At 37.1% G+C, this 12,590-nt stretch overlaps 2 protein-coding genes across 2 annotated transcripts in view; one reads left to right on the forward strand and one right to left on the reverse strand.

Annotated features, from left to right (window-relative positions):
* Fbxl13 (F-box and leucine rich repeat protein 13) overlaps nucleotides 1–12,590 on the reverse strand; it is a 156,746-nt gene that overhangs the window by 67,828 nt on the left and 76,328 nt on the right. The window contains exons 10-11 of the mRNA XM_042684529.1: nucleotides 11,949–12,001; nucleotides 5,806–5,906 (exon numbers count right to left, since the gene is read on the reverse strand). Of these exons, the coding sequence (XP_042540463.1) occupies nucleotides 5,806–5,906; nucleotides 11,949–12,001 (154 nt within the window). The remainder of the gene's footprint in view (nucleotides 1–5,805; nucleotides 5,907–11,948; nucleotides 12,002–12,590) is intronic.
* The window catches only part of Lrrc17 (leucine rich repeat containing 17), a 36,581-nt gene that overhangs the window by 6,865 nt on the left and 17,126 nt on the right, over nucleotides 1–12,590 (forward strand). The gene's annotated exons all lie outside the window — the stretch shown is intronic.

Below are 12,590 nucleotides of genomic sequence, written 5' to 3' on the forward strand. Positions count from 1 at the left end.
ATAAATAAATAGAAGCATTAAAAATAATTCAAGAATTTATGTTTGAGGGCTGGGAAGGTGGCTCAGTGGTAAGAGTGCTTGCCTTGCATGCATGAGGCCCTGGGTTCGATTCCTCAGCCACACATAAGTAGAAAAAGGCAGAAGTGGCTCAAGTGGTAGAGTGCTAGCCTTGAGCTGAAGAGCTGAGGGACAGCGCCCAGGCCCAGAGTTCAGGCCCCACGACCGACGAAAAAAAAAAAAGAATTTATGTTTGAAAGTTTCACCATGTTCTAGGAAAAATTAATTGAAAGAATATATTAAACACAGAAAATGTCGTTTTCAGAGAAAAGAAAGTTTTGCAAACATCTTGGCAGTAAAAAAGAAGCAAGAAGACATGGTGATTTTACTTTCATTTGGTCTGAAATTTACAGGGCAAGACTTGTAGACTTTTTAAAGATACACTAAGAGAAGGTAGCAGTTACTTTCAGAATCAATGGCTGCAAATCTAACACCTTTTCCTAAAATAAGAGCTTCAGTCTGGGAAATGGTGGCTCACGCCTGCAATCCTAGCTACTCGGGAGGCTGAGATCTAAGGACTGCAGTTCAAAGCTAGCTAGGGCAGGAATTCCATAAGACTCCCTCCAATTAACCACTAGAAAATCAGAAGGGGAGCTGTGGTTCAAAGCGCTAGAGTGCTAGTCTTAAGCAAAAGAGCTCAGGGACAGCACCCAGGCTGAGTTCAAGCTCCATGATTGACAAAAAAAAAAAAATTGCAGAATAAAGAAATTGTGAGGACTACTGGTTTTTTTCTTTTTTTTGGGGGGGGGGGTTGTTTTTATTTGTCTCATCGTGGGACCTGAACTCTGGGCCTGGGCGCTGTCCCTCAGCTCTTCAGCTCAAAGCTAGCGCTCTACCACTTGAGCCACAGCGCCACTTCTGGCTTTTTTCTTTTTGCTTATGTGGTGCTGAGGAATCGAACCCAGGGCTTCATGCATGCAAGGCAAGCGCTCTACCACTGAGCCACCTTCCCAGCCCAGGGAGGATTGGGTGGGGGGCCGGGGGGGGGGGGGGAGGGGGATGGGAAGTGATGGGAAGGGGAAACAAAGGAGGAGGCTACAATGCTTGATAAGAAATGTACTCATTATCTTGCCCATGTAATTGTAACCCCTCTGTACGGTGCTTTTACAATAAAAAAAAGAAATTGTGAGGAAAAAGAAACTCTAAAGAATAGCCTAATCTACTTAGTATTACACAATCTTACAAATTATTACGATATTTAAATACAAACACTAAAAATCAATATTAAAAAGAAAATTCTATAATCAACCAAAATCATGATGATTGAGTGATATAGTAAAGGGGAGGTAAAAGTAGAAGAATTCCAAAGAAAAATAAGTAAATCTGAGACATTTTGTCTAATTCAGAGAGAATCAAAAGTTGCTGCATCATCCTGTCGTTAATAATTAGAAAAACAAAAATCATAACCAGGCAATAGTAGACTCACATATGTAATCCTAGCTACCCAAAAAGACTGAGATCTGAGGATTATGATTATGACTCTTATCTTCAAGTAGCCACCAAAAAGCTTGAAATGGAGTTGGGGCTCAAGTGGCAGAGCACCAACCTTGAGCAAAATAACTCAGAGACAGTGCCAAGGCCCTAAATTCAAGTCCCAGGACACTTCATACACACACACACACACACACACACACACACACACATAAATCATACAAATAGACTTGGAGTGGTTCTTCATGCCAGTAATCCTAGCATTTGAGAGTAGAACAGAAGGAATGAGTTCAGAACCAGCCTGGAATACACAGCAAAATCATATCTCAAAAAAATTAGATACACATTAGATAATTAGATATCCATTAGATATATACATTTACATATATATGACATATACGTATAAACAATTAGATATACATTAGAAAATTAGAATATATGATAGAATGTGTACATCCTTTTAAAATACCCCTTACAAAAGTCAACAACGTAGTTCCTATCCCAAAAGTTCCTATACCAAAAAAGAATTACTGACTGTATCATAATAATAAAACAAAGGCCAAGCACAATAGCTCATTTCTGTAATCCCAGCTACTCAAGAGGCAAAGATGGAAAAGAATGTAATTTGAAGCTAACCCTGAACAAAAAGTAAGACCTTATCTCAATCAACAAGTCAAGATGTGGTAGCATGTTATCCCAGCCATGTGGCAAACCATAGGACTGAGGTGTCCCCTGGCAAAAAGCAAAATCTTGTCTGAAAAATAGCCTAAAGCATAAAGGGCTGCAACTATGGCCTAACTGACTTAATCAGCAAGTGCAAGATCCTGAATTGAAGCCATGGCACCATCAAAAAATAGATCATATAAATAAAAGCCAGATGACTAAAATGTAAGACTGCACACTCAATTGTAACAAGAAATTGTTCTTGTTCTTGTTATTTTTAAACAGCCCACTTCTAAAGGCAGAGAGTAAAAGTATTATAGAAGTATGCTCTATGCTACATAGAAAAGATAAAACAAAACCTAGTAAAATAAAGGAATACACAAAGCTACTGCACAAAAGCAAGGAAAGAAAAGGTGAGTATACCATAAAACCAGAACTTCAACCAGGAAAAAGGATACCTGCTTTTTGTTTTGTTTTGCTTTGTTTTTTGCTGGTCCTGGGGCTTGAGCTCAGGGCCTGGGCACTGTCCCTGAGCGTGTTTATTCTCAAGGCTAGTGTTCTACCACTTGAGCTACAGCTCCACTTCTGGCTTTTTCTGAGTAGTTTATTATAGATAAGAGTTTCACATATGTTTCTTCCCCCATGATCCTCAGATCTCAGCCTCCTGAATACTGCCCAGCATAAGATACCATTTTATATAACAAACAATATAATCTATTTTGAAACATGATACTTACTAATCTTTATTAAAATGACAACAAAATAAATTATAAGTTTGATTATAAGTGGAAATTAACATATCACTATTATACTGAGATTTCTACACGTTTTATGTATATACACACAGATTTTGTTCTCTAAAAAAAAAACCTTTGTTTTAAACATTCATGATTTGCTAACTTAATTATAGACTAGTCCATGATGACATTTGAATAAGTTCCAAAAAGTAGAAATAATTCAGTCCGCATTTCTTGACTATAATACATAATTAAAAACAGAAGCTCAAAGAAACATCCACCAGTTAAAACCAAAAATTCTCCTCTACAAATTATTGGTCAAAGAAGAAAGAAAATTATAAACTAGTCTGTTTAGAAATAAAAATGCTTCTTACTAAATAGTATAAGCTTTCCAAAATTTCTATTTAGAAATATTTTCATAGCCTTAATTTTTTAAGAGGGAAGAAATCAATTGTTCAAATGAAAAGTTTTAAAAGATACCTTAATATACTAAACTCCAAAAATTACTACTTAGAAAATATGAGAAAATATAATTTAAAAAGCTACCATTCATGATAATTTAAAAGAACCCAAAGACGAACTTTACAAAAATTATTTCTATGAATAAAACAAAATTTCAGAGTGGTTTAAGTACTTCAAAAACCTTAAAACCTATTATATTTCTAATAAGGAAATTACATATTGTCACATAAATCAGTTTCTTTTTTATCTTTAATATTAGAGTATCAAGAAATATAACAAGCTGCTCTCCAAAAATTGCAAGGAAATGTAAGTTTACAACAAAAATTCGTATTTTATAGTCTTATTGATACAAAGGTTATATAGTATACACTAAACAATATCTTTTATTATAAATTTCTTATGGAAAATTTCCACACAATGCTTTCATTGAAGTTTTCGGGCCAACAGTTAAGTAGAGGGTTGAGTAGAGTTCCATATGAATTACATTATACTCATTTATTCATCAATGACACTCACATTAATGAGTTAGGCAAAGACATATGTCCAGATTTCACCCATCCATTAGTGACATGAGTGTCTTCTTTGTTGGATCAGATAATAATTTTAAAGTATTAAAAATATTTCCTCAGCTTTGTGAATTATTCACAATATTGTGGCTATAGACATGAGACTCTTTTGTGTTTGATCGCTTTATTGCTTGCCTTTATTCTTGCCTTTTCCATCACTTTCTCAAGTCTAAAAAATAAATCAAACTTGGATTAGTAATGTTGGCCATTTTCCATGGGGAGGAATACTCCCAATAGGCCAATTGGCCTATTCTATGCTACAAACAAGAGGCCACTGAGCACAGAACTGGGAAGGACTGTACAACAGCACTCCATGCTGAAACCTTATAACTATGAGTACACAGAAGAAGGAACTTGCAGAGAAATATTAGAAAGAGATATATTTCTTTGTATAAGAATTTTAGCTGTATATGAAAGAATTACATGGCACTTGATAGAAGAGTTAATTTAAAAAAGATTAATTAATAAATAATTCCAGAAAATTCATTAGCTTTTTAACAATTTAAGTTCAGATCATTGCTTCAATGATCACTAACATAACTTCTATGTGTGTTATTTATTTGTTAAAAATACAAGAAAAATAAGTGAATATTGAATGCCTAGCAGGTTGAAAATTGTACTTTAAAGTATCAGAAGCTGCCAGTGGCTCATGACTGTAATCATATCTATTAGGGAGACTAGATCTGAGGACTGTGATTCAAAGCTAGCCCACACAGGAAAGTCTGTGAGATTCTTATCTTCAATTAACCACCAAAAAAAATGGGAAGTGGAGCTGTGGCTCAAAAGGTAGAGTGCTAGCTTTGATCATAAAAGCTCTGGGATAGCACTTAGATGCTAGTTCAAGCCCCAAGTCTGGTATACACACACAAACAAACAAAGAAGTATCAGAAATTTTAAATAGATAGATTATATAGGTACAAATGAATAAAACATGGTAGTTCAATTAATAGGATGAGTAGAAAATATAGCACTATTTTGTGAGGTTTGCTAATTTGAAAAAAAACTAGTTAAAAGATAAAGGGATAGTAGGAGAAAAAGGAGAGGGGGGAACAATGCTTGACAGGAAATATACTCATGTAACTGTAACCCCTCTGTACATCACCTTTACAATAACAAAATTTTTAAAAAGAAAACTACCAACCAGAACTTTAAGCTTTTCAAATGTCTCAGTATTATTTTCAAGCAATCTAAAAAAGTTATAGTCTCAAAATACTTGAGCCTTTCACTATGGTTTGAGAAATGCTTTCCCAGTGTGAAATTTGAATATGTCCAGTCTGATGGGATGTTCTTCATGATGAGTCTCTCAACAGTCAAAATAAAGAATAATTAAGTGACATAAATTAATAAGTCTGAATATTCTTCCAACTCTTATGTTGTGTGCCTTCCCAGAGGAGGTGCTAGGGAGAGGCAAGCCTCATGCCCAGGGATGTCAGAAGTTCATAAAGTCAGAAGCTAACAGTGTCAAACTCCCTGAGGGCAGGGGCAGGTGGGTGGATCTCAATAGGCAGCCACAGCTTGGCAGCATGGAATTTGGGATTGTGGTGCTCATTTACATCTCGAGGTTCTGACATGGGAGGAGATCCCACACACAAGACTGGAATTTAGGGGCCAGGCCCAAATGCCCAGGAAGGAGGACCAGAAAGAGACAGGCAAAGTTTAACTCAAGTTAGCGGGTACATTAACAAAAGAATGCCAAAACATTACTCAAGGTAGAAGACCAAGGATCAATGAAGGAGAGTGCAAGTGCCATCAGCTTGGGGACTTAAAAGCAGCAGCCTCCTTATAGAATAGAGGTGCCACACCATGGTGGGATGTTGATAAAAAGGAGAGTACAAGCCAGAATCTAGGGAACAATTATTTTTAGTATAATACAAAATAACACGTGTTACCTGGGCAGAAGTCGCATCGTCTTGTTGGTGATAGTTGTGTTTGATAGATTGAGATACAGAACCCCAGGGCAGCCCTCGGAAATGTGTTTCATTGACTCATCCTAAATGAAAAACAAACAAACAACAACAGAAAGAAAATGATTTGAAAGCTCTTAACAAACCTAACAAGCTTCACAAGTTCTCTTTTATCTAGCATCTCTTTTCCTGCCCACAAACAATTAAACAAAGATATGCATGATCTGGTCTCTTTATATTCTTAGGTATTAGTTGAAATCAAAGTAGAAGCTAGTGGTTTTGCTTGAGGTTTCATTATTCCTCCCTTGGGAAAGAATGTCTCATTCCATCACCACGACTGTTTTTCTTTTTTTCTTTCTTCCTTTTTTTTTTTTGCCATTTCCTGGGGCTTGGGCACTGTACCTGAGCATTTGTGATTAAGGCTACCGCTCTACCACTTGGGTCACAGTTCCACTTTTGGTGTTTAATTGGAAATAAGAGTGTTATAGACTTTTCTGCTGGGACTGCCTTTGATCCATGATCTCCAGATATCTGTCTCCTGAGTAGCTAGGATTATAAACTTCAGTTACGAGCACTCAACACTGAAAATTCCACTTTGTGACAAGAAACTTGAGTACAAGCATCACTCTCACTCTTGACTCTCCAGACACAGGAAAGTGGTTAAAAACTCACCCATTTTAAAATCTGCTAAAATGATCCTGAAAAATAGGAACAGTAAATGCTCTCAACAACTGGACTCAGCTAAAAGTGAGTCCATGTTCATGCGCAGATACGTATCTGAATGTGACTAATTCTGTGGCTGTGGTACTAAATACAGTAAAACAACTGAAGAGATTTTCAACAAATTTATAAGTGTGAAATAACTTGAAGTAAAATACAGGCAACATACAAGTTGGGCATGAAATTCAGTGTTGAGATTAGGGCAGGGGAAATCTCAGTTTCAAGTAAACTTCCCCAAGGGGACTGAAACTACCGAGGCAAGAGAATGATGTGACTGAATGAGAGAGAACAATAATTTAAAACACTGACCCTAGCCTGTGCTCATGCCTGAATCCTAGCTACTCATGAGGCTGAGATCTAAAGATTGAAGTTCGAAGTTAGTCCAGGCAAGAAAATCCATGAGATTCTTAGCTCCAATAAACTACTCAGAAAAGGCCAATAGTGGCACTGTGGTTCAAGTGGTAAAGCAATAGCCTTGCACTAAAATGGGGCCTAGGGACAGCACCCAAGCCCTGAGATGAAGCCCCAGGACTGGAACAACAATTTTTAAAAATCCTAAATTAAAAATTTTAAGATCTAAGAATTTCAAATGTCGATTCCAATGAACTGCCTCTCACACAGATAAAACAGTGTAAGAGCAGATTTTTATTTATTTAATGATGGTTGGTGCATTTCCTCACATATACCAATAGATCAGCCTATTTAAAATATTTGTGGCTCATGTAATATTTGGCACTACTCTATTAGTCCTGGAAAGAATAGGCCATTGCAGATATCTCTATAGAAAACTTAAATCATTACAAGGCTTGGAGATGAAGTTTGGAGAATTCGATAACATCACTAGAATGGCAAAAGTTGACTTTCAAGAGTATCCCTTCCTGGGCTGGGAAGGTGGCTCAGTGGCAGAGTGCTTGCTTTGCATGCATGAAGCCCTGGGTTCAATTCCTAAGCACTAAATAAACAGAAAAAGCTGGAAGTGGTGCTGTGGCTCAAGTGGTAGAGTGCTAGCCTTGAGCTGAAGAGCTGAGGGACAGCGCCCAGGCCCAGAGTTCAGACCCATGACCGACATTAAAAAAAAAAAAAAAAAAAAAAAAGAGTGTCCCTTCCTATTCCACTACTATGGATGTTCAAAGTAACAAAATCTAGGAATCAGTGCATCTGTCACACTCAGGCAGGAATTGGGTGATTTATAAGGCAGCAAATCTTAAAGGGGACATATGTTTCTATTTTAAATCTGCAATTCTCTGCATTCTGCTATGGGAAAGGTTCTACATGCTGATGCTGAATAAGTAGCGCAGGCCTTTATGGATCATGATGATCCTGCCACTGCATTCATACTGTTAGAAAGTTTTGAAGACATTCTATCACCAAATATAGGAGTTGAATATATATAGATAAAGTATGTGCAGTACAATTTTCCTGCAAATGGAGAGAACTTAATATGTGCCCCATACTTACACAAAACCTGTCATCAAAAATGTTCAGCATGTCAATTTTTGTGCAGTTGTAAAATACGTTGGTGAGGACATGAGTGAGATGGGGTATAGAGAGGAGAGGAACCTGGCTTCCCCATGCTTGGAGAGGCCACAGGGAAGACGAGTCAGGAAAAGGACAGAGTGCCATAGATAAATCTGACTTTCCCTTAGCTGAGGAAGCCATCCATTCTCTGAATTTTCCTGTATTGAGGAACTTTGACATTCAGACAAATTTAGACAATGCCCATTCTCAGTCTTTAAAAGGGCTAAAGATTTGATCTCTAAATGTTTGAACACATCCATGCAAAAAAAAATTCTGTTTTTAAGTATGTCTACATTGCAGAATGGCTTATGAATTCATCCACTATGTATAGCACTTGAATTCTTCTGAATGTAATACATTTCATATAACAAACAAGTTTCGATATCAAAGCCCTTTGATGAATATTACCCAACTTCTTAAATATAAGCCTGTCGCCCAGGATATGTCTCAAAGGAAAATACAATAGCAAATGTGGCTACATAAAATTACTAACTCTTTATAGCTTCTAAAATTGGACAAAACTTTGATGTTGACAAATTCAATGCAGATGGCATTGCTTTGACTTTCTTACTAGGAAGCCAACTTTAAATAATATGTTTAATTCACAAATAGAACCAAAGCTCCCCAAGGGCAAGAACCAAACATTTACTCATTTTAAAATTCCTTCTGAAGCCAGGTGCTAGTGGCTCACACCTGTAATCCTAGCTAATCAGGAGGCTGAATCTGTGGATCACCTTCAAAGCCAGCTCATGCAAAAAAGTCCCCGTGAGACTCACATCTCCAATAAACCACTCAAAATCCAGAAATGGAACTGTGGGTCAAGTGGCAGAGCACTAGGCTTGAGCATAAAGAGGCTCAGGGACAGTGTCCAGGCCCTGAGTTCAAGCCCCGGGACTGGCAAGGGCGGCGGGGGCGGGGGAGCAGAGAGAGAGACAGAGAGACAGAGATAGATTAAAATTCCTTCTAACGCCTAACAGAGTATCTTTAGCGTATTAGGTTCTAAAAATACATCTGATACCTTCATTATAACCACAGGCAGACATCTGGAGAGCATGGTGGCAAAGATTGAAATTTCTCTTAATGAAGGATCTCATGTTCATCTTGCTGGTGAAAAAGTACAAAACTAGAGAAAGTAGAACATGTATTCTCCAGTGTGGTCTCTGACATGTCTTCCTACTCCTCCATTTCTTGAGGGCACATTTCAACATAAGGAAGCAGCTTGTTTATGCACAGGCCCCTAAGATGCTTATCCGTGCTTAGCTGACTTAGGCTGCAGAGCAGTTCTCTATGGTCTGGCAGGCAAGAATTAAACAGCTACTTTAAATGCTTCTTTTGTGTGTTAGGGTAAGGATTTGGAAGAGCCTTGAGGGTTCTAGTATTTTATATACATATTTCATTTATTTATATAATGTCTTCCATCTTTGGGAAAAAAATGTTTGGTTGTTAAAAATGAGAGTTTAAATTTCATGGAAAAAATTACTAAACAGGGACTTTTCAAAGAACTCTTAGTTCCAAAAGAGGAGATATGTGTGTAAGCCCAAGTCTAAAAGAGAGTAAAAGGCAAAAAAATGTTAAAGTACTGAGACCACAGCCACAACTCAGGAGAGAGACAAATTAATCCTGTCAAAGTAACTAGAAGTATAAGGGATAATAGGCTGGAAGACAATGAGAAGTGATAGTTAATGGGTATGGGCTCTTTTGGGTATGGGGAAGTTTTCCAAAATTGGTTGTGGTTATAGCTGTTCAACTCTTAACATGCCAAAAATGATTCCATTGTACATTTTGGGTAAATGTAATGTCAACATCAATATAAATATCTTTATAGTTCCATAATGGTGTTTTTAAAATGTCAAATTTTTTGATAAAAAATGAATGGAAGTACCAATGAAGTTCCAGAGTATTCTAATGAATGAGCAACTGTTGGTACAGGAGTGGCGGAGTGGTGTAGAAGAAAGACTAAGCAATCCAGTGGATGGGAAAATGGGTTCAAAAACACAATGAAAACAGCATGACATTCTCAAGGAACATCAAGTGATTCATTATTAAGATAGATGATAGAGCTGAAATTGTAACTATGAGGCTGAAAGGTAACATGGAGGGGACAATTTGTGACATCTTTTCACTTGTGCCAAGAGGCTTAGCCTTCATCCTGGAGATCATCTATAACAAAGAGCATTATATGAGCTATTGTATTCCCATACTCTTCATCTTATCCCTTCTGGTCTCCTTAGATACTTGCTCCACTGATTGCTTCAACTGAGTTTCCATCAGTTTCCATCAAGCTCTTTACATTTTTCTGCCCCTATTTTCCTATCAACTATTTTTCTAGAAAGATCAGTTCTTAACTAATGCCCGACTTTCTTATGTCTTGTTTACTTGCCAGTTCACAGCAATTATACATAGATGCCACTGAAAATGCTCTAACAAAAACCACCACTCATCTTTTAATTCTCAAGTACAGGATACAATGACCAGTCCTTTTTTATCTTTTTTAAAATTTTTTTTTGTCAGCCATGGGACTTGAACTCTGGGCCTGGGTGCTGTCCCTCAAGTCTTCAGCGCAAGGCAAGCGCTCTACCACTTAAGCAACAGCACCACTTCTGGTATTCTGAGTGGTTTATTGGAGATAAGAGTCTCACAGCCTCTTTTGAACCATGATTCTTCGATCTCAGCCTCCTGGGTAGCTAGGATTATAGGCATCGCCACTGGTGCCCGGCTGTCCTTTTCTTATCCATTCATTTTGGCCAATTCTTTTTGAAAGTCTTTACTCTCTTGCATTTATGCCCTTCATATCCAACCTGTTTCACTTACTATTCCATCTTCATATCATCTGCCTGCTCCTGACTGTCAGCATTCCTCAGGACTCAACCCCAAATCCTCTTCTCCTACCTTACCACTAGCTTCATCTTATTCACCCTTATAATATGAATTGTGATTTATACAGGGATATTATTGCAAGATAGAATCTCAAATTTTCATTGTTCAGGATCTGTAAGTCATCTTCATACTGTGCCATTCATTAAACATTATTGAATATTTTCTACATAATAAAATCTACACTGTTGTTATCACAAAGAATAAGACACCTTACTGGGCCTTTGGATCCCTTATGTTAGTAGAGGAGACAGAAACACCGTCGCTAAGGGTGAGTGTAGCAAATGGCACTGGGAGTCTATGGTGTCTTGGTAGAGGAAGTGATATGTAAGATAAGCTTAGAGACTTCCAAAAAGGAAAGTGCTGCTTTCCCTTGAACAAAGGGAAAAGCCATTCCAAGCAAAGAACACTGCATGAACAAATGTAAAAGTGAAGGTCTCTTACACAGGAGTAAGCCAAGGTGAGGCTGGAAAGGGAATAAGAGGCAAGAGCACAGAGGGTCTCCAAGATCATAACAATGCTGTTTCTTTGACTTACCCAGTATGTGGAATTGATGTAAGATAAGAGTAATATGGTCAGATCTATCTTTCAGGAGTATTATGGGCTCCTTCTGAAGATAGATTGGGGGCAGAAGGAAAGATGGGGACCAGGCACCAGGGATGAAGTGTGTATTATGTTCATTTCTATCATTTTTGGCATGGCTGTTGATACCATGGAATCCACTACACGGCCAGGGCTCAGTTTTTCCTGTCTCATTTATATAGGCATAAAATATAAATAAAATTTTGTATAATCCTTGAAGGGTTTCCATTTGCCAGAGTCCCAACCTTGGGCATATATCTCCCAGATTAATACCATTGTACAAATAAGTAAATTTTCTTGCCAATGTTTAGTACAGTTTGTTTTTTTTCCACATTCAACCCCAAATTCACATACAGGCATAGACGCTATATGTTGCTCTCCAGTGTGAGTCTAAATCTATATAAACAATGATAAAATAAGTTTCTTATACTCACAGTGAGGGATGGGCAGTCTGAAACATTCAGCTCTTGCAAGTTTTTACAGTGGCCTAAACCAAACAAGTTGCACATCACTAAACAACATATTACAAATGTTTATAGTTTTTCCATTCTACATTCAATACAACATACCCATTAGGAAAAATATAACATACCCATTAGGAAATAAACAGAAATTTTGCAAATAATATATTCTAAGTATATGAGTTTCTCTTCCCAGGAAAATGATTTGTTTTTACTTCAAAAATAAAATATAAACATGTGTTTATTATTATTTGAGGATTATAGGAAGAAAAGGAAAGAGAAAAATACTGCTTTTAGAAAAATACTTAAAGCTTTTAACTTGAAAATATCTGGGGGGAAAATCCTGCTTTTTTCCTCCACATGCTTTTCATTTTTTTGTTTAGCATTGTATCACAAAAATCACAAACATATAAAAATTGAAAAACTTCATAATGAATGCATACAACTCTACTACCTAGATATAATTTATATTTTACTATATTTCCTTGATCACATACTCAACCATTCATCCATCTCTCAATCAGTCCTCATTTCCTCTTGTTTTCAATGCATTTCAAAGTGTGTTGCAGAGCCAGGTACTGGTGGCTCATGCCTGTAATTATATCTATTCAGGAG

The sequence above is a fragment of the Dipodomys spectabilis genome, unplaced genomic scaffold (assembly GCF_019054845.1).
Source record: "Dipodomys spectabilis isolate Male_0828 unplaced genomic scaffold, ASM1905484v1 ptg000089l, whole genome shotgun sequence".
In the NCBI taxonomy this organism is placed as follows: domain Eukaryota; kingdom Metazoa; phylum Chordata; class Mammalia; order Rodentia; family Heteromyidae; genus Dipodomys; species Dipodomys spectabilis.